Consider the following 22863-nt stretch of genomic DNA (forward strand, 5'->3'; position numbering starts at 1 on the left):
CCCCCAGCTGCCATTGCCTCCAGTCTGCTTTCTTACTTAATTTTTCCTCATAGTGCTTATCACTATCTGGGCTTATTATGTATTTTACTTATTTGTCAGTGGCTTGACTTCCTCCCACCAGAATGCAAACTCTGTGTTTTGATTATTGCTCTGTCCCGTCATGTGGAACTATGCCTAGTACATAGTAGGTGCTCAATAATATTTACTGAGTGAATTAATACAGTGAGTGAATCTATATAGTCAGTACAATTTATTGCCTTTCTTTGGGTTGAAATTGCCACACAGAATATGGAAATAATCATTAAATGGTGAATATCACATACCACACATGAGGCTTCATATTGTTTCCCCAGTTTAGGCCTCAAAAATGCACTGAAAAATTAATAGAGATATTTGTTATAAGTAAAAATGATTAGCATCTTTATGACATTTTTTTCAACGAATAAAACATGGTTCTATGAAACTCAAATCTCATGCCTCCCTATAGCCTGTTAATGAGCAGGTGTTGAACAGCTGACGCATTTGCTTTTACATGTGTAATTACATATATGAAAGAGATGTGGCTCTCCACATTTTCTGTATCCACTCTTATTCTGAAGACTTCTACCTAACCAGATTCTAAATTGTCAATGGTCAGGAGTGGTGTATTACTCATGTATATAATTATATTAAAAACTAAAAATGAACACAGTTTGTGGGCTATGATTTCCAGAATCTAATTTGTTATCTGGTACATTTCCAAAATAATAATACTGATAATACTACTACTAATAATAATAACAATAATAATGGAAATCTTGTTTCCTGTTTATTGGAATAGGTTTCGGGTCTTTCCAGGAAAAAATAAAATTATAAAATATCCTCCTTCTCAGGGTCTTGAACCAGGAAGACTACATTGGCTGAATCCGAGCAAAAATGGTTAACAAGTGGGCACAGCAGATATTCGCCAAACAGGAGCTGGAAAAACAACAGGTCACCGGCCTGGAATTACAGCAGGAGATGGAGGGGCAATTGGACGCAAGAGCACAACCAGTCATAATTATCTTCCCTAGTTCCCCGCCCCCTCTTCCTAGGCTTTCTGCCCTCCCACCCTCTAAATAATGTATATATTTATTCAACTGCCAATCTGCTTGTCGCCAAACTTCACGGAAATATTTTTAAAATGCGTGTTTTTAAGCAGGTGCTGAGGGCTTGCTTTCCAGCCCCAGAGAGGGAGCTGCAGGCTGTGGCGCGGCCTCAGCAGCAGTGGCAGCAGTGGCAGTGGCGGTGACCCAGGCGGCCCCAGGAGCGCCCCCAGCCCAGGGCGGCCCGCGGCGCGCCCTCTGCGCCCCTCACCTGGTTTGCCGCCACAGGAAGGTCTGGATGGGCAGGGGGATGCCGCGGCCGCTGTCCTGCTCCTGGCCTTCGGAGCTCTTCCTCTTCACCATGATGGTGGCTCCTGGGAGTCCTACTGCAGGACCCAGCGCTGGCTCCTCGCTAGCCGCCGCCTCCTCCTCCTCCTCCTCCCGCTGCTCTCCCCAACTCTCATCCCCTCCTTCCCCGAGGCAGAGCCGGCTCTCTCCGCCCTGATCCCCCGTCCCTCTCTCCTTCCCCCACCCCTCCCCGCGCGTGGAACATGGCTGCGGGAGGAGGGGAGGGCTGGAGGAGCCGCGGAGCGAGGAGGGGGGCGCTCGGAGGAGCTGTCCGCCTCGCCGCCCCCGCGCCCGCTCCTTGCTTTCAGTACCACCCACTGTGGACAGCGGCCCGCGCCGGACAGCCCGGCGGGAGAGCAGAGCAGGGGACAGGCTGAACGGCAGCGGGATGGTCCAAAAGATCCACGCTCCGCATTGCACGCTGATCCCCTCGCGCCTCTTCAAGCCCCAGGATTCGGCTTCCTTCCCTCCGAGCTGCACCCCAGGAGTGTCCCCTGTCCTGCTTCTCAACCTCAGCATCCAAAGAATTGTCACGGTCTGGGGAGGAGGAGCTTTCGGAAACCGCAGAACAGTCACTAACACTGGCATCATTCGCACCTCAAGCAAGGAGGTCAGGAGTCCACCCTTGGGTTTTAGCAGAAAGAGCACATGAAAATTATTAGGAGTGTAAACAAGGAAGGGATTAAGCTTGGCAAGACCTGGAAAGCTTGAAAGTTTTCTGATGTGAGAAATTATTTTAAAATGGTAACCACAGGAAATTAACCTTGCTCATTTTACTAAAGCAGTAATATCCCCAAACTAGACAGTTGTATCAGTTAATTGTAACTTGAGAAAGAACATTTGAATCATGCTATTAGGAAATGCTGTTTATTACAGTCCATTAGTGTACTTGGGTGATCCTGTTCATCCCGTTGATATCTGCCATTTTCCTTCAGTTGTTATAGTCAGATGTCTATATAGTTAATAGATGGATTACTGTTAGATGTTTTATCTAGCAGCAAAACAAATGGGGGTGGGGTGAAATGAAGCAGTTGGAGTAGAAAATCATTGCTGTGGGCCCAGCTACCTGCAAACAAACAAATATGGTTGCACACCTCTTTGAACAAAATATTGGTGTAATGCATGAAATAGAGACTTAGACCCCAGGACCTGATCTCAATAGTTAGAAATATTTCCAATGTAATTAACTACATGAGCCTTTATTCCATATAGAGAGAATTATATGGTATATATTGGTATTTTCAGTCACAAAATTAAAGTATACATTTAATATCTTGAAGTAACCTTTTAATAGGAATTTTGAAACAAGGAAAGATAGATTCTAAATACAGCTTCTTCAGTGTATATTTATTGAATTTATTTTATATACCAAGTATCATGCTATGTGAATTCCTGCTCATAAGGCCCTCACAGCATTGAAAGGAATATAGACATATAAAGAAAAGGGTACCCTGGGAGACATGACACAGATTCACTTATAAACAAAGGGACAAGGCAGAAAATATGAGCAGAAATTGGATGGAGAAAGGTTTTGTATGGCAAGCTACAAAGTTTAGATAAGAAAGACTTTAAGTAGGGCAGTAAAAATTTTGCTTCCATTTAAGTGTGATCGATATGCCTGGAATGTAGAGGTCATTTTAAATAAATGGGAGGTGTAGATGGGAACCCCAGTCTGGAGATTAGAGAAGTACTTCATGGGATGCTGAGCCAAGGCCATGATAGCAGAGCTAGAAATAAGGAGATAATTCTGAATGATAATGCAAAGGTATAATTAGTCAGATTCAATAACCAAGCAGGAATTGGGGGAAAAAAAATAGAACAGTAGTTAAGAGCTTAGATCATGAGCCAGACAGTTTTCTCTCTAGCACTAGCTTGTCCTAGATATAATACCCTGGGAAAGGTTCTTGGCCAAGGTTTCCAAATAATAGTACACTTCCCATAGAGATGTTGTGAGGATTAAATGTTAATACTTGTAAAGAATTTAAGAGATTCCCTATCTGTACTAAGCCTTCAATAGATATCAAGCAAATCTAAATTTTCTGTTTTGAGCAACTGAGTAAATGATGATCTCATTCAAAGAAAAAGTTGACAGGGAGAATTATGTTCTTATTTTAGGTATGTGTATAGGAGCATTAATGAGTTTTCCTTAAGTCTCTATTGGAAATTCCAATCGCTATCATGAAGAGGCAGCTAGAAGTATGAGTATGGGGTTCAGAAGAGATCTGTAGGTAGGTTATCAGAAGAGATCTGTAGGTAGGACAGATCAATTTTTTGGGGGTTTACACTGTATAAAAAGTAGTTGAAACCACAGAAGTAGTTAAAGTAAGTCAGGGAAATATATGGAAAGAGAAAAAAGAGAAAAGGAGCCCAATTTACAAGTCTAGAGGACATGAACTTTAGTGTATTGCCACAAGTTGACAGCATAGGATAGGATAGTAGGATAGGCAGAGTTCTAAGAGGGCCCCCAAGATTCCCACCCTTTGGTGTACATATGTACCCTCTCCCAGTTACTCGATCAAAAACTAATCTAGGTGTTGCTGTGAAAAGATTTACAGAAATCCTAAAGTTTTAAAAATTGTTAATAAACTTTATTTCTTAAAGCAGTTTTAAGTTTACAGAAAAAATTAGACCAAAAATACAGACAGTTTTCATGTATCCTCTCTTCCAGTCCAGTTTCTTCTATTATTAACAGCTTGCATTTGTGTGGTACATTTATTATTACTGATGAGCCAGTATTAATATGTTATTATTAACTAAATCTATAGTTTAAAGCTCACTATATCTGTTGTACAGTTGTACATATTTTGCCAAATAATGTCATGTATCCATCGTTATGAGTTATAAGAATAGTTTCATGTCCTAAAAATCCTCTGTGCTTTACCCATTATTCCCTCCTCAATCACTGGAAGCCACTAATATTTTTATTGTCTCCATAGTTTTGCCTTTTCCAGAATGTCATATAGTTGAAATCATATAGTACATAGCCTTTTTAGATTGGCTTCTTCACGTGGTAATATGTGTTTAAGTCTCCTCCATGTCTTTTTGTGACTTGACAGCTCATTTCTTTTTACTGATGATCAATATTTCATTGTATAGATGTACCATAGTTGGTTTATTCATTCATCTACTGAAGGACATCTAAGTTGCTTTCAATTTTGGGCCATTATGAATAAATATGCTACAAATATTTCATGTGCACTTTTCGGTGTGGATGTAATTTTTAAACTCGTCTGGTTGAATACCTAGGAATACAGTTGCTGGATTGTATTTTAAGACTATGATTAGCTTTGTAAGAACTGCCAAACTACCTTCCAAAATGGCTATACTACAGAGTTTTTTAAAAATAAGAGACTTGAACATATTTATGGGCCAGAATGAAAAGTCATGGAAGAAGAAAATGTTGAGGCTATTTGAGAGAGGGGATAAAAGTTAACAAGGTTCTGGAGGATGTTAAAGCTGAATCACAGAAGGATTAATCATTCTTTGGTGGAGGAATAATTCCTAAGATGGGAGATAAAAAGGAAGAATGGTAAAGGCTAAATCAGCAGAAAAAGAAGGATAAGCATAGGACAGAGTTCAGCCTTGATGGCCTATGTAAACTGTGAAGTAATCAGTATGGTCACTTTTTAAGAGTGATATTTGATGGAGGAGGAATAATGACATTTTTCAGAAAGATATTAATAGCAGATAACATACATTGAATACTTGCTATATGTCAAGGTCTATTTTAAATGTATCAATCAATTGATGAAAACACCCACATACACACACACACACACACACACACACACACACAAACTCACTATAAACATTTTAAGAAGAGAAACCTGAGACACAGAAAGGTTATATAACCGGTCTGAATTTACACAGTAAGTAATGAAAGAAACAGTGAAGTCAGCTTCAAAGTTCTGCCTTAACTTTTTAGCATAATACTGAGTGTTGTATAGTTGTGAGAGTTTGGAAAAAATGCTATGACTCATGTTGGTGAGAACTGCTCAAGGACATATGCAAGAATTACCCTGTTGATGATAGAAGATGAAGAAGAGCTAACGGTCCTTTCCAATCCCAAATGCCCTTAAGGCATTGAGTCATCTAGGGGTGGAAGAAATCTATAATAAGTACTTTCAAGAGCAGTTTTCAGAATCACATAAAAATTACCATGATGGTTTACTTCTCGTATGCCTATCGAAAACCTCCAAATAATTTTTTGTTTTTGGGAAAAACCTGTCCTCCTTAAATGCTTTCATCTACACTGCCTTCTGCCATGCATTTCTTTTTCAATTCAGATGAACACTGTTGGAGGGAAGCTAAGAACTGGGTAATCCAGTCAGTTACACCATCACAGTTAATAAACCAGGTCCATGGTAATCACTGCATTATATTATAATCTCACTGTGCAAGAATGAATTGGAATGGAGCTTTCCCAAAGATGGTGCCAATGATGGAATGGCCTTGGGCAGGAGAGAGACTGGCTGTTGGACTTACAAAGCATGTGAAAGGAAATTGCAAAAAGATACAGACAGATGTAGTTTTGAAGGTTATTGTCTTTTAAATGGAAGAGTGAATTTTGATAGTGGCCAGATGTTGAATTGCCAGATAAATATATAAATAAACATTCTTGGCAGATAGGTTGAACAGAGAACTCTGGGTCTTGGAAAAGACTGCTACAGTAAGCAGAATCTAGAAGGCTGTGTAAGTACATGAGAGCTAGTAATAATAAAAGCACTCATAGTAATTATAAAAACAGTTTTTGACAAGAGTGCACCATTAATCTATGGCAACCCATTAGAATTTAAATGTGAACAATGATTGCTGTTATCTTCTGTCTGTCAGTAAGAAGCATATGGCAAATACATTGATGCAGTAGTTTTGCAGTTTTAGGAGAAAGGCCACACTTACTTTAAGGTCACTCCCATTATGCAGGAATGGGTATACTCAATGTGTCTTGGGCATCCTTAGCCCAAATAGCTGATCTCTCTAAGGAGGGCAAGTCTTACCGGTCTCTCAGTGAGTAGAACAAAGCTCCAAATCTCACAGTCCATGCTCATTTAGGCTTCGTGCTCAGGTTTGCAAGGGTCTTCATGATCTGACTGTGTTTCAAAACTCTTCCTTCTCCACTTTGCTCTAGACAGACTGGCCTTTCAAGTACCTTGAATTTTTGGTCTTCTTCCACATCTGGACAAGGCTGGCATCTTTTCACTATTCAGGCCTCAGTTCAAATATAACCTCCTCTGATAAGACTGTTTATTAACCTGCCTAAAGTAATCCTCCCTATACTGTTTCAGAAATGTTCTACTATAATTCTATTTTTTACTTCATAAAACCTATCATTTTCTGAATATCATGTTTACTTACTTTAAGGTTTGTCTGCTCAGCCTACAGAATAGCAAAAAGAATCTATAAGATATCCAGGAATAAATGTAACAAAAATGTTTAAAGTTTTTGTGGAAGAAAATACACTAAATTGTTTAGAGGCATAAAACCTTACAAAAATACCATGTTCTTAGGTAGGAAGACTCATTTTCATAAAGAAATATTGCTATTCTTTAAATCCAATTTTTTTAGGATGTTTCATAATCTAAAAAACTGTTTCTAAAGTCTATATGGAAGAATAATGAGTCAAAGATAGCCAGGAAGGAAATGGTTGAGGAATTATAAGACTATATAGTAATTAAGGCAGCGTGATCGATAATAACATAGAGATGGAAAAATTAACTAGTAGAACAAAATAAAAAGTCCAAAAAATGAAATGTGAATATATAACATGTGACACAGTAGAATGTGTTGTTTCTATTCGGAGAAAGGTAAATTGAGATTCTTACCTGAACCCTACCAACAAATAAATTATTCAAGATGAGTTAAAGACCTAAATCTAAAATGTAAAAAGCAAAATTTAATTTTTTAAAAAAGAAATAGTTTTTATCTCCTGATGTTTTATAAACACTTTGAGTCTTACTTGAGAAAGACTTAAAAAGTTAAAATTATATGAGGAAATATAGATAACTCAAATATATTAAATAGTTTCTGCAATGAAAGTCTATAAAAATAAAAATGTACATCCTAGAATGGGAAAAGATATTTGGAATGCACTCTATAAACAAAAAATTAGAATCCAGAATATATTATTAAGTTTACTAAAAAATCAATAAACCAAGACAAAAAAATTTGAAAAATGAGATTATGCTTAACTCTCATCAATAATATGGGAAAATGCAAATAAAAAATTTAATACTTCTCCAAACTATAAAGTTTAAAAAAAGCTTTAAAATTCTGATAAATTTAACTAATGCAATAGGCAATAAAAGGAAATAAAAGGTATATAGGCTGAGAAGAAAGTAATAAAGCTTTGCTCACAGATGATCTGATCATCTGTGGAGAAAAATCCAAAAACAATGACAAAATAAGTCCCGCTGAAGCTAATAAGTGATTATTGCAAGTTTCAGGATGCAAGATTAATACACAAAAGTCAATTGCTTTCCTATATACCAGCAATAGACAAGAGGAATTCAAAATGAAAAACACAACACGAATTATATCAGCACCCCCTAAAATGAAATATTTAGGTATGAATCTAAGAAATATACATGCACAACATCTGTATGAAGAAAACTATAAAATTCTGATGGATTAAATCAAAGAACTAAATAAATAGGGAGATACTACATGTTCATGAATAGAAAGACTCAATACTATCAAGATGACAGTTTTTCCCAACTTGATTTATGGAGTCAATGCCATCCCAATCGAAATCTCAGCAAGTTATTTTATGGATGTTACCAAACATATTCTAAAGTTTGTATGGAGAGGCAAATGACCCAGAATAGCCAATACAATACTGAAGAAGAACAAAATTAGAGAATTGACACTATCCAATTTACAACTTAATATAGAAACATGGTATAGGACAATGTGGTAGTGGTGAGAAAATAGACAAATAGACTAATGGAAAGAATAGACAGCCTAGAAATAGACCCACAGATTTTTAGTCACTGATCTTTGACAAAAGGACAAAGGCAATAAGATGGAGCAAAGATTGTGTTTTTAAAAAAAAATTTTTTAACCTTTATTATTATTGAGAGACAGAGCATGAGCATGAGCATGAGCATGGGAAGGGCAGAGGGAGAGGGAGACACAGAATCTGAAGTGGGATCCAGGCTCTGAGCTATCAGCACAGAGACTGACACAGGGCTCGAACTCACGAATACGAGATCATGACCTGAGCCGAAGTCAGACACTTAACCGACTGAGCCACCCAGGCACCCCTAGATTGTCTTTTCAACAAATGGTGCTAGCACAATTAGATATGCGCGCGCGTGCGCGCACACACACACACACACACACACACAAATCTAGCCCTGACCTCATTCCATTCACAAAATTAACTCAGGGATGCCTGGGTGGCTCTGTTGGTTAAGCATCTGACTTTGGCTCAGGTCATGATCCCACAATTCATGAGTTTGAGCCCTGCATTGGGCTCTGTGCTGACAGCTCAGAGACTAGAGCCTGCTTCAGATTCTTTGTCTTCTTCTCTATCTGCTCCCCCCCCCCCCGTTGTACACACTCTCTCTCAAAATATAAACATTTAAAAAACTAAGAAAAAATTAACTCAAAATGGATCATAGACCTGAGTGTAAAATGCAAAAGCATAAAACTCCTAGAAGATAATAGGGAAAACCTAGACTTCAATAAAATTAAAAATTGCTCTGTCAATGACAATGGCCAGAGAATGAGAGGATGAGCCACAGACTGGGAAAATATATTTGCAAAAGACGTATTTGATAAAGGACTATCCAAAGCATTGCAAAGAACTCTTGAAACTCAAAAAGAAGAAAACATAAACTCAATTAATAAAAAAAAAACAGGCCAAAGAACTTCAGAGACACCTCGCCAAAGAAGATAGATGGCAAATAAACATATTAAAAGATGCTCCACTTTAAAAAACAGTATGGGATTTCCTCAAAAAATTAACAATAGAACTACCTTATGATCCAGTAATTGCATGACTGGATAGTTACCCCCAAAACAAGAGATACTAATTCAAAGGGATACATGCACCCCTATGGTTATTGCAGCATTATTTAAAATAGCTAAATTATGGAAGCAGCCCAAGTGTCCATCAACAGATGAAGGGATAAAGAAGATGTGGTATAGACATATAATAGAATATACTGAACCACAGAAAAGAAGGAAATCTTGCCATTTGCTATGACATGGATGGAGCTAGAGAGTATAATGCTAAGTGAAATAAGTCAGAGAAAAAATACCGTATGATTGCAATCACATGTGGAATTTAAGAAACAAACGAGCAAAGGAAAAAAGAGAGACAAACCAAGAAACAGACTCTTAACTATGGAGAACAAACTAATGGTTATCAGAGGGAAGGGGGAGGATGGGTAAAACAGGTGACAGGGATTAAAGAGTACACTGAATGGGGTGCCTGGTGGCTCAGCTGGTTAAGTATTCGACTCAATTTTGGCTCAGGTCATAATCCCATGGTTTGTGGGATGGAGCCCCACATCAGGATCTGCGCTGATATCATGGAGCCTACTTGGGATTATCTCTCTCCACACACCGCCCCCCCTGCTTGCAATCTCTCTCTCTCTCAAAATAAATAAATAAACTTGAAAAAATACACTTATCATGATGAGCACTGAGTAATGTATAGAATTGTTGAATCACTATATTGTACACCTGAAACTAATAATACACTCTGTTAACTACACTGGAATTAAACTTTAAAACTTAATTAAAAAGATGCTCTACTTTGTATGGCATCATGAAAATGCAAATTAAAAGAACAGTGAAATATCACTATATACCTATCAGAATGGCCAAAATTTGGAACATTGACAACACAAAATGTTGATGAGGGTATGGAGCTAGAGGAACTCTCATTCTTTGCTGGTGGGAATGAAAAATAGTACAACTACTTTGAAAGATAAATTGGCAGTTTCTTACAAAACTACTCTTAGAGTATGGTAACATACTCTTACCATATGATTCAGCAATCGTACTTCCTGGCATGTGCCCAAATGAATTGAAAATTTATGTTTATGTGTATAGTAACAGCAGCTTTGTTCTTAATTTCCAAAGCCTGGAAGCAACCAAGACATTTTTCAATAGCTGAATGAATAATTAAACTGTGGTACATCCAGACAATGGAATATTATTCAGCAATAAAAAGAAACAAGCTATCAAGCCATGAAAATACATGGAGAGAATTTACATGTATATTTCAGAGTGAAAGAAGCCAGTCTGAAAAGGCTATGTACTCTATAATTCCGACTAACTATATAACATTCTGGAAATGGCAAAACTATGGGGACAGTAAGATCAGTGGCTACCTGGTATTGACGAAGGGCGAGAGATGATAGGTGAGAACAGAGGGTTTTTAGGGCAGTGAAAATACTCTGTAATATACTATAAATCAATATATGTTATCATACATTTGTTCAATCTATATAATGCACAACACCAAGAGTGGACCATAGGTAAAATATAGATTTTAGGTGATTATGATAGGTCAGTGTAGGTTCACTGATTGTAACAAATGTACCAGTCTGATGGAGGTGTCACTATGGGGCAGTGTGAGGGCATGTGTGTGTGAGGGCAGGAGATATAGGAGAAATCTCTGTGCCTTCCTCTCAATTTTGCTGTGAACACAAAACTTTTCAAAAAAATTGTCTTTAAAAAAAGTCTGATAATACCAAGTTCTGTCAAGAATATGTAAGACTTCTATAATTTTGAAGACAACTTTGGCAATATCTAGTAAAAAAACCTGAAATGTGCACACTTCAATCCAACAATCCCCTAAGTAGACCCTGGAGGATTTATCCCATATGTGCATAAAAAGATAAAAACATTACTCATAACACCAACATTTTAGCAGTGAATTCTAAGCATCCTATGCATGTCCATATACAGGAGAATGCATAAATTATCTAAGAGAAATGCATACAAGGAAATAAAATACAGCATTTAACATGTATGACTTATAGCTTTATGTATCAACATGGGAACATTTCCAAAATATAATGTTGAGTGAACAAAACAATTTGCAGAATGATCTCATGATATAATACCATTTATTTTAAGTGTTTAAAATATGCAAAACAGTGCTATATATTTTATGCATACCTAGGCTTAATCATTTAGTGAAAATATTTTCGGTTATTGTCTTGACCTGAGCTTCACAGGAAGCTGGGCTTGAAACTGTGGCTTATGAGTTTCTTCCTATCAGGGAGTGCAGTCCAAGTGGGTAGAAGTGAATTAAAAATACATAAGGTGGAGGAGACAGAGCTAATAGGATGGCATATTACCAAGCTGACTACTACTTTGTATCAAATGCAATAGATTGCTTGATTTGGAGGTGGTCCTCTGAGAACCTGCTTCTCAGAATAACTGCTTCTCAGGAAAGTATGTCTACACAAGGAAGGGAGAAGAGTTTATCTGGAGGTTGCGTTGGCTCTGTGGAGCGTCAGTTTGTCTGCACTTTCCTGACACATATGTATGGCCTCAGTGATGGTCCTACAGCATCTTGTGCCTTAGTACCAACAGCGATTCCTGGGTCACTAGTAGTATGTGTAGCAGGAGTATTAGGCAAGGTGAACTCGGTAAGGTCGCTCTACAGGAGAGACTGAAGCAAGAGCAAGTGGTCACTGGTTCCAGAAACAGATGAGGCTAAGAGGATTTGAAATGGCACACAAAAAGTTCAGATGTGATAACACCCCACTTCAAGACCCTTTAGAGAAAGGGTCTACCTTTTTTTTGACTACCTGGGCTCACGTACCAGTACTGCTGCTCACAAGTCATGTAACATTGAAAATGCCACTTAGGGGCGCCTGGGTGGCGCAGTCGGTTGAGCGTCCGACTTCAGCCAGGTCATGATCTCGCGGTCCGTGAGTTGGAGCCCCGCGTCGGGCTCTGGGCTGATGGCTCGGAGCCTGGAGCCTGTTTCCGATTCTGTGTCTGCCCCTCTCTCTGCCCCTCCCCCGTTCATGCTCTGTCTCCCTCTGTCCCAAAAATAAATAAAAAACGTTGAAAAAAAAATTAAAAAAAAATGCCACTTAATGTCTCTGAGAGTCAATATCTTCATTGTTTATAAAAATGAAGAAAATAAGAGTAGCTATTTTGTAAGGTTGTGAGGATCCAGTAAGTCCATTTATTTTCTGGTCATAACTGTTACATAACAAATGAATACCCCAAATCTCAGTGGCATGAAACAACCATTTATTGTGCTCATGATTTGTGAGTCAGGGACTTGGGAGGTCTCTGCTGGGTAATTCTCCTTTAGAGTCTCTCATGCAGTTACACTTAGTTGTGGGTTGGGACTGCAATTATGTGAGGACTTGAATGGTCGGTGTGTCCAAGGTGACTTGCCCACATGGTTGACAGTTGAGGCTGGCTGACATCTGGTTGCTCAGCTTGGGCTATCCATTGACCTCTTCTGAGTGATAGTCTCAAGATGGCTGGACTTTTTACAGCTCAGTTCACCCAGAGAGAACATCCCAAGAGGACCAGTGGAAGCCGCATAGCTTTTTCTGATCTGGCCTCGTGTAGCAACACTTTTGTGGTTTATTAAGTCACAACGTTTCCTTGATTACTGGAAGGAAGTGACATAGATCCCACCTCTTAATGGGAGAAGTGTCAAAGAACTTGTGGACCTATTTTAGAATAACTACAATATAGGTAAAGCTCTTGGCACAGTGCCTATTCTACGCGATCACGAGTCTTACTCTTTTGACATGATAACATAGCCTTTTAGTCTTTCACACAAACTCTTGTGAAGCTTGGTCTTCTTTTTCATTTTGTCTTGCTGGTGCAAATCCATGGTGCTCCTTCACGGAGTGACCCTGAGGAAGATGGACAAACAATGCTTCTGGTTATTCTTAGTCGATGTTCTATAAACCTTGCAGTTATGTGGAGAAGAGGGCTACAACGTTTACATTTACACTTTTCTTTTCCACTTGGCATCTTCTTAGAGCTTCAGCATGTCCCTGAAGCACAGGGTAAAGTTATACTGAGTGGCTCGCTGATGCTTGCAGACAATGGGGATGGACACAAGCTCTGGACATCACTTTGGGATTCATTTATTTGAAATCCTCACACATTCCCTTAATAGGTCAGATCTCGGTTTTAACTTTAATTTCAAAGGTTTTACCAAAGAAATTCGTGCCAGCTCAGCCCTCTGATTCTGGCCAATTGTCTGACACCTCTGTTTTAGGAGTATGAAAGCTGTTTTCTGCTACAAGTTTAAGATGAAGAAAGGATGCATATTGTACTTCGGTAGACTTCAATATCTTAAAGTCTATTGTCATTTGTTTCTAGTTTTATAAACAATCACGTTTTCTGTTTAAAGAGTGTGAAAGCCTCACAGTGCTGGAAGCCATATTTGCTGAGTCACCGAGTATTCATTTTCACTTAACATTGGTATGGCTTGAAATATTTTTACTTCTCCGGCTTTATTATTATGCACCCTGTTTGTCATATGATGAAGGTGATAAAGGTGTGTAAGTTTCCACTTTATAGTATACTGTAATGGAGGGAGCTTTATTTTATTAAGGTGGAAATGCTGAGCAGTCCCTTAGAAAACTGCTCTTCAATTTTCCTCCTGATATGTAGCAAAAAAAAATTTTTTTAAACGTCTTTTATACTACAACTTGTTAAAGGAATGGTGAGATGCGTGTTTTCCAGGAGTCCAAACCATTTCTGCACAGGGGCCAATTTAGAAAAAATAAAATGATTTCTTTTCAGAAGGTGTATCCTTTTAAAATGTGGAAAAGCAGTATCTGCACTTGAGTATTCTGTTGACTTTTTCTTACTAACGAAAGATTTGTTTGTGTGTGACGGGCTGAAATTTCAGAAATACCTTAATTAGTGTGCTCTGCGATAGGGAGTAATGAGCACTGGTGTGAGAGGAGACATGGCTTGCTGGGCTCCTTAGGAAATGGCCAGGGAGAAATAGTTTGGCTGCAGCCCTCCATCCCTCCTGCTGTGTCGCTTTGACCCCTCACTCCTGTTCCTCAGTGTGTGTGTCCTCTCCCAAGGCGGCAGCTTCTATCTGTGAGTCAGTCATGTGACAGTACCAGAAACCAGACCCTGACCTGCCTTCAGCAGAGAGAGCTTCCTCTGTTCTATAGTGAATGTAACACTCATTGCTTGTGCCCCAAACTGCATCTGAGAGTCTGCTTCCAGGGAAACTCACAGCGTGACCATGACCATGGGCTGCACTTCCTCTCCAGAGGAGGGGATTTGGTCTGCAGAAACATTTGCAACTTGATTGAAAATGCCAGCAAACTCCGACAGCTCATGGTTTTCTCCTTTAAAAAGGCAAGCACTAACCATTGATAGAGTACTTTAATTATTCTTTATTTTCAGCACAATCACTTCTGTTGATAGAACCAAGCTCATGCAAGGCTTCCCAAGTCCATCTCATGCTGTTCTTCTGAGTTATATCAAGAATCATCTCTTCTCCTGTTTCCTTATCCAAAGGTGTTGTGGATCAGGATCAATATCTTTTTATCTGATTAAGAAATAAAGCACACATTTATCAACCCTACTGTTGACTAATTGGATTCTAAAAGAGGTTGCTAGGTTTCTTGAAACTAATGGTTCTCAATCCTGGTGATTAGAATCTTACCAAAGAGGGGCACCTGGCTGGTTCAGTTGGTAGAGCATGTGACTCTTGATCTTGGGATTATGAGTTCGAGTCCCACTTTGGGTGTGGAGATTACATACAAATAAAATCTTTAAAAAGAAAAATCTCCGGGCGACTGGGTGGCTTAGTCGGTTGAACATCCAACTTTCGATTTCTGTTCAGGTCATGATCCCAGAGTCATGGGATCAAGCCCAGGCCAGGCTTCACACTGAGTATGGAGCCTACTTAAGATTCACTTTTTCTCTTTCCCTCTGCTCCTCCTCCCTAGTTCATGCACCCTCTTTCTCTCTTTAAAAGGAAAAAGAAAAAACTTATCAGAGAAACCCAAAAAGACATTAATACCTAGTTCCATCTTTGATCACTTAAATCAGAATCTTTGGGGAATAGGAAGCTTACGAATATTTTTTGTGAAGGTCTACAGGTGACTATAGTGCACAAAATAGATATGTGTACAGTAGAAAAAGCAGGGAAGTAGCTCAAGCCAATGGGGACAACTGAATACGTTAAAGGCACAAGATGACAGCACTTTTTTGAGTATAGAAGGAGACTACACAAAAGATTGAAAAACAGAAGTAGACAACTCCAACTGTCACATAAGTAGGATTCATCAAGAAAGTACAGTTTTCTCACCAGCAAAAGCAGAAACAAATGCCATAAAAGGAAACACAATCTACTATTTCCTACCTGCAAGCCTTTTATCTACATCTGATCACAGAATAGTCCTCATCCAAAACAAATGTCAGGGTTAGTAGTAATTAATGTTCTTTACTTCCCATGAGAAATAATTCAAAGTGGTTTGCCTACTTTAATTATATTTTTAAAATGTGCTCAATATTACATCAATATGTAGCTTCTCATGTCATTTTGACTATTACATGCTAGTTTCCTTTATTTTCACAATCATATATATGAATATATTATTTTTATGTTTCTCCTCCAAATCCTATAGGTCTACGTAGGTCTTTACATACTGTAGGAAGGCAAGAAAAAATGTTTCATGGATCCAGCAGTATGCCCTGTTTTGGGCTTATTTGGTCAGAAGAAACAGACCTATTCAGATGAGCTTAAACAAAGGAGGATACTATCAGGAGGGAAATCTCACACACATAGAAGTTGTGCTTAAGTCTCGCTGACATGGAAGTAGGGTGTGCAAGGGTATGAAGAGGACCCACAGCAGGAGATCAGGCTGGAGCTCCCGTGTTAGTGTCTCGGCTACACTCTGTGCGCCTGCTCTTCTCTGTCACTTGGCCTAGGGTTTAGCTGCCTTTGAGTCATAGTGTCCTTACTGGTTCAGTAAATGGTGATAGAGTCAAGAGGAGAAAAGACATGTTCTAACCGGAACTATGACAGCAGGGATTCTGGGGGGTGGAGCTCAGACTCACTTTGAATTGGAGAGTGAGGCAGTTAAGTGATAAGTCCAGGATAAGGGGACAGCAGAAAAGGCAGCCACCTAGTCTTTTCAAATATAAGAGGCCCCATCTGGGTGGAGGTGAAAAAGCCTGGTTTTGCAGTTAGAAGTCTTGTCCGTGGGGGTGTCTGGGTGGTTCAGTCAGTTAAGTGTCTGACTCTTGGTTTCAGCTTAGATCATGATCGCAGTATTAGTGAGATCAAGCCCCCCTGTAGGGCTCTGTGCTGACAGCACATTCTCTCCCTCTCTCTCTCTCTCTCTCTCTCTCTCTCTCTCTTCTCTCCCTCCCTCCCTCCCCTACTTGGATTCTCTCTTTCTCTCTCTCCATGCCCCTCCTCAGCTCACTCTCCTTCTCAAAATAAACAAACATGAAAAAAAAAAAAAGACTTTTCTGTGTCCAACTTATAACTCTTTAACTTGGAAAATTACTTCATATTAGTTTTCTCCCTATAAAATGTAGCAAGACTATATACCCCACAGGATTATTTTAAAGATTAAATAAAGGTCAAAAATGCTCTGTAAATCTAAAAACACCAAATGCAAAAGAATATTTATTTCAGTGTACCAGAATGTCAGGTTAATTACTGTGAGGTGGGCAATGCAAGGTAACTGCTTATGAATAAATATCAGCTTGATTGTCCTTTTTAACTCATGTATCCAATACATTGATACCCTACCTCACCTGTGGACTTTCCAGAACTGAAGAACGTTGGCCGTTACTTAACTGCTTTCACATGAATGAAGGGCATCATATGGATGATTCCAATTTTGTTATAGGCAAGGGAAAGCTGAGATTCAGAGAGAATAAATTGTTTAAGTCCATACTAGTAGTAAATTCTAGAGCATGATTTTAAGCCATCTAGTATTGTGAAAGGATACAAGTCTTTACCTCAGACTAAAAAGAGCACCGGTTTCTCCAATGACTGGCCCCTCTAGCTGCGGTCTCCTCCTGTGCCTTTGTTAGATGAAAATTAGGAAGCCTGACTCACGTGAAAACACATTACGTCTACCCAAATTGCAGTTTGGTAGCCAAACTATAGCCTAGGCCAAATCAGCTCCTTTGTCTGTGTAGACTAATAACAGTTTTTATATTTTAAATAAAAAATAAAACGAATAAAAATATGAGACATGCGAGTATTATATGAAATTCACATTTCAGTGTCCGTGAATAAAGTTTTATTGGAACAAGCCACACTCATTCGTGTACATGTTGTCAGTGGTTGCTCTCACATTCTAAGTGGAGTTGAGTCAACAGGGAAGGTGAGGCTTGTAAAACCTAAAATAGTTACACTAAACCTGAGATTGTTACCGAACAAGTTCACAAATCCCTGATCTAAACTACTGATTGCTTTTAACGTGTTTTCTTGAAATTAATTGATCATGGGGTGCCTGGGTGGCTCAGTCGGTTGAGTGTCCAACTTCAGCTCAGGTCATGATCTCACAGCTCGTGAGTTCAAGCCCTGCGTCAGGCTCTGGGCTGACAGCTCAGAGCCTGGAGCCTGCTTCTGATTCTGTGTCCCCCTCTCTCTCTCTCTCTGCCCCTCCCCCACTCATGCGCGCGCGCGCGCGCGCGCGCGCGCGCGCGCTCTCTCTCTCTGTCTCAGACACTATTTTCTTTATTATCAAAGCATTTAAATTAAAGAACTAAATGTGTGCATAAGTCATTAGCAAGGATAAAAAATTGAAGTGGTGAAATATTCCCCTATGGTGGCAATAAAAAGTAGCCTTCAGTTTTGGGAGGCAGTGTGGTTACATGTATAAAAAGCCCTTATATATTTAGCTCAATTCCACTGATAGAAATTTTGGGAAGGAAATAATTCGAGGTGTGTGCAAAGATGTGGGCAAGCAGAATCATATAGAATGATGAAAATCTGCAAACAGACCAAGTGTCTAATTGCTTTGGTAAGGTACAGTATATCCACCAAAAGGAATGTAATAAAGTCATTTAAAAAGATAATCCACACCTACATTTATTAAAAAGATGTTCAAATTACATGTTTAGGGGAGAATGGCATGGTACACAAGAACACTATGTTCTTTTGGTAAAATTATGCTGGGATATTTCATTAAACATTCTTAAAGATATGAAAAATAGAACTGAAAATTTAGCATTTACTGAGTATCAAGTACTCTAACAGACAACCTTACACATTTATCTCATTTAAAAATCCCAACAACTCTATGAGCTATTCACCAATTTTAATTTAATCACATTTTAATGTGCCTACAAATGTGTCTGTTTTATAAGTATTATCAGGCAGAGAAAAATTAAATAAATTTCTCAAAGTTACATATCCAGAAAGCACTAAGGGGAGGATTAGAAAGCTCATGTTCCTTGTATTCTATGACACACCTTCCTTTCAGCCTTGGGTTGGAGGTTTTATTTTAATAAAAATCATAAGTAAACTTTAATTTTTTTTTATTATTTTTTTAATGTTTATTTATTTTTTGAGCAAGAGATAGAGTGTGAGCAGGGGAGGGGCAGAGAGAAAGGGAGACACAGAATCCTAAGCAGGCTTCAGGCTCTGAGCTGTCAGCACAGAGCCCAACGCAGGGCTCAATCTCACCAACTGTGAGATCATGACCTGAGCTAAAGTCAGATGTTTAACCGACTGAGCCACCCAGGCGCCCCTAACATGTTTTTTTGAATGTAAATAACTGATGTCTTTCCTGGGATACAGCATAATTTAGTGGGAAAACTATGGGTTTTCCAATCAGATAGATCCATGGAATCCATTGCTCAACCATTGATTGACATGTGAAACAAGTTATTTAGCCCTATGAGTCTCCATTTTCTTAAAATAAAATGGACAAAATGTTGTTTATCTAAGAATTATTATGAAGAGAGATGCCTGGATGGCTCAGTCAGTTAAGCATCTGGCTCTTGATACTAGCTCAGGGCTTGATCTCAGGGTCGTGAGGTTGAGCCCCACATTGGGTTCCGCACTGGGCATCAGGCCTACTTAAAAAAAAAAGTTATTATAAAGATTAAAAGAAACAATGTATCCAAGCACATAAGATATATTGGAAAAGCAATCTACTTTGATTCCCTTAAATACGTAATAAGAAACGAGTACCACAATTGGTACTGATGGCTGATAATACTAAGCAATGACTATGTAATTTAATTCTTCTTTAAAAATTTTTTTTTAAATGTTTATTTATTTTTGAGAGAGAGAGAAGGAGACAGCATGAGCAGGAGTGGGGCAGAGACACAGAATCTGAAGCAGGCTCCAAGCTCCAGCTGTCAGCATAGATCCCGATGCAGGGCTCAAACCCACAAACTGTGAGATCATGGTGTGAACCGAAGTTGGATGCTTACCCAACTGAGCCACCCAGGTGTCCCTTAATTCTGCTTCTTAACACCGGTTGTCAACAGTTGGTAACTACTAATTTAGAGATCATTAGTTTGTCTTTTTCAAGGAAACCATACTAAAGACAAAGACTGACTTCTCACACACATAGCAATCATTCTCTGAGCCTTGCTATAAACTGTATAGTCCTTCCATTTATAAACAAGCACCCTTTACATCTAGAGGCATTACCCAGCCTGCCTAATGATATTTGCTGAAGAAAATATGTTAGCAAGAGAAAGAGTCAATTCTTCATAAAGAATGATGCTGGAAATTTCCTTTCCGGTAGTGTTAGCACTACAGCCTAGCAAGTTAAAAAAAAAATTCCACCAATAGAGGAATGGTTGCTATGGGTTCCTCTTGTAAGTGTCATGGCTGGGGTACCAGAAATAGCTGAGCCAGCCATTGGTTCAAACACCAGAAAACAGCCTTGGTCAAGTATCTTGTACAGAGAATAATGGCATCCTGTGATTGAAACATTTTTGAGACACCAAAGGTGTTTCATCTTGCCCCGTGATTTGTGCTATGCCACACTTGGTAATTTTAATCTCTATTTTTCTAGCATATTTTCATCGGAAACAAGCCAAACAGACTTCTTTCAGTATTTACATCTTTCACGGATGTTACAGCCTAAGGTCTTTCTCTCAAATGTATGAAATTGATTCTATGAAACTTTAATGTCTCTAGAGAAGATTGGTGAGAATTTTGCTATAAAAAGGGAGTGACTGGGGTGCCTGGGTACCTTAATCAGTTCAGTGTCTGACTCGATTTCTGCTCAGGTTGATCTCAGTTTGTGGGTTGAGACTCCCCTCCCCTCCCTTCCCTTGTATCTGCACCACCTCCCCCCCACCTCCACCCTGTGGGGCTCTGTGCTGGCAGTGTGGAGCCTCCTTGGGATTCTCTCTCTCTCTCTCTCTCTCTCTCTCTCTCTCTCTCTCTCTCTCCCCCTCCCTCACTTGTAAATAAACATTAAAAAAAATAAAAAGGGCATGACACTGGGTGTGGATTTGAGGTTCAGAAAAAAGTATTCTATTTGCTCTCTTATATTTAATCCATGTTCTAAAAAAGAATTGAAGTCTCCTATTTATGCTTTAATGTTTAATAGGATTTCATTTTTTTTATTGGTGAAAAATTTCCTTCTAAGGCATAAGTAAATGCCCCATTTCCTCTTGGGGATTTTTTTGCTTTGCAATAAGTTATGTTGCTCTGAATATGCTTCTCTAATCAAGCGCCATTGTTCCTCTGGCATCAGGAACGAAAACCCAGGCAATATAGCTGGGAAAAACAAGCCTGCTGTCAGAATTAACCTGCAAATTTAGTTCCCCTTTCATTCTGGAATTGTCAGAAACACTTCTCATTTACCAGGAAATTAAAAACTAACTTAATTTTAGAATAGGCACATCATAAAATGTAGAATATTAAGTGTGCCCACATGCACGTGTGTGTAAAAACTGGAATCAGATCAAAATAGAACTCAAAGGCAAATATGTACAAGTGATTGCATGATTGTATAATGCATTCAAGTCTATCTAGAGAAGAAATCACAATAAATTATGTAACCAAAATTAATCTGTGGTTTTCCAGACTGACCCTGAAGGCAGAGGGTTTTAAATTCATCAACTCATTATCCATTACTCTCATCATGTGTAAATGAGAAAACTTAATAATTTTCACCTGAGAATCAGAAATTACTCTGCAAATCTCATTGGCTAAAACACAAGGACATAAGTAAGAACTATTATTTTCATTCTCGTGGCTGGAAGGGTTGGTTAAAAGATTTAAGACCAGCAAATGAATCAGTAATGAAACAGGTATCAATCACTTTCTTTTAACCCCTGATATGCTTTGAGTTGCTTCACATACATAACCAAAGCCTGTTCATTCTTTTGAAAAATTTTATTCATTCTTTTTATTATACAAGCAAATAAATCTGCTGATATTCATTTAGAAGTCAATGTCAGATTTAGCAGCTATGTGCAAGCAAAATAGCAAATGTAGGTGCTTGGGAAATAATGGAAATAGAAAGTGGCTTTCAAGAATAGCCATTGATTCAGTGCAGAGAAAAGCCTTTCCACCATTGATAATGTTGACAAACGTTGTGTACCCTGGATGAAAGGCATTTCAAGAGGAAAACATTTATATTTGAAGTTCTGCAAGCTGTGCATGGGAAAATTCATTTCAGATTGCCCTTTTTTGCCAATGGCTCAGTTATGTAATTTGCCCCAGGTCACATATAAGTGAAATGAAGAAGCACAGCCCAAGAAGCCTGTTCTATCTTCAGCATCCACCATTGTTTTGCAAAGTCACCAAATGATCTATTTTAAAATTCAATGGCTTCTCATTTCTCACATTTGGCAGACTCTTTGCAAATTTTAACACTATGAAACATCCACTCCTGGGGCTTCTGTGACATTTTCTCTTAGTACCATCCCTCAAATGGCTGGTCTTCAGTTTTTATGATCACTTTTTTTCTCTGTTTGCCCCTTAAATATAGGAATTACACAAGTGTAATTTTGGGCTTTTTAAACTCCGTTTTGTGAGCCTAGTCTGCATGAACGCATCCATTCTCTAGGACTAATGACTTCATTTACATGTTAGGAATTTTTCAAAGCTCTGTTTCAGATTAGTATCCTTGGCAAATGAGGAAAGAATAAATGTCAAATATTACTATAACACGGCAAAATTAATAACTTTGTCCTGATCCTTGCTGACTGATTTTAAGAATGTTATTCCTAGAGGACTTGATCTTTTGTCCCTAACCAGAAGAAATGGAGTCAAGATATCTAATGTATACATGTCAAGAACATAAAAATCAGAAATAAAGGACCCTTCCTCACATATGACGAAACAGACAGAAAGGCGATAAATCATTTAAGAATCAGCAATGATGAAGACATAGGAAGAGTTGATACAAAAGAACTACACCAAGGTAAGGAAGGATTTCTGTGGCCTGCGTTCTCCTGATTCAGATGATGTTTTAAAACTCAGCTCCTTTAACTTCCCCTAAAACCAACAACATCTTCAGAGATCTGT

The 22863-nt window shown here is 38.7% G+C and overlaps 1 protein-coding gene across 3 annotated transcripts in view; it reads right to left on the minus strand.

Moving 5' to 3' along the window:
• UNC80 (unc-80 homolog, NALCN channel complex subunit) overlaps positions 1-1427 on the minus strand; it is a 224490-nt gene extending 223063 nt beyond the window's left edge. For all 3 annotated transcript variants that reach the window (XM_049615007.1, XM_049615005.1, XM_049615006.1), the window contains exons 1-2: positions 1336-1427; positions 324-372 (exon numbers count right to left, since the gene is read on the minus strand). In XM_049615007.1, the coding sequence (XP_049470964.1) occupies positions 324-372; positions 1336-1427 (141 nt within the window). The remainder of the gene's footprint in view (positions 1-323; positions 373-1335) is intronic.
• Positions 1428-22863: the final 21436 nt, after the last annotated feature.

The sequence above is a fragment of the Panthera uncia genome (assembly GCF_023721935.1).
Source record: "Panthera uncia isolate 11264 chromosome C1 unlocalized genomic scaffold, Puncia_PCG_1.0 HiC_scaffold_3, whole genome shotgun sequence".
Taxonomy (NCBI): domain Eukaryota; kingdom Metazoa; phylum Chordata; class Mammalia; order Carnivora; family Felidae; genus Panthera; species Panthera uncia.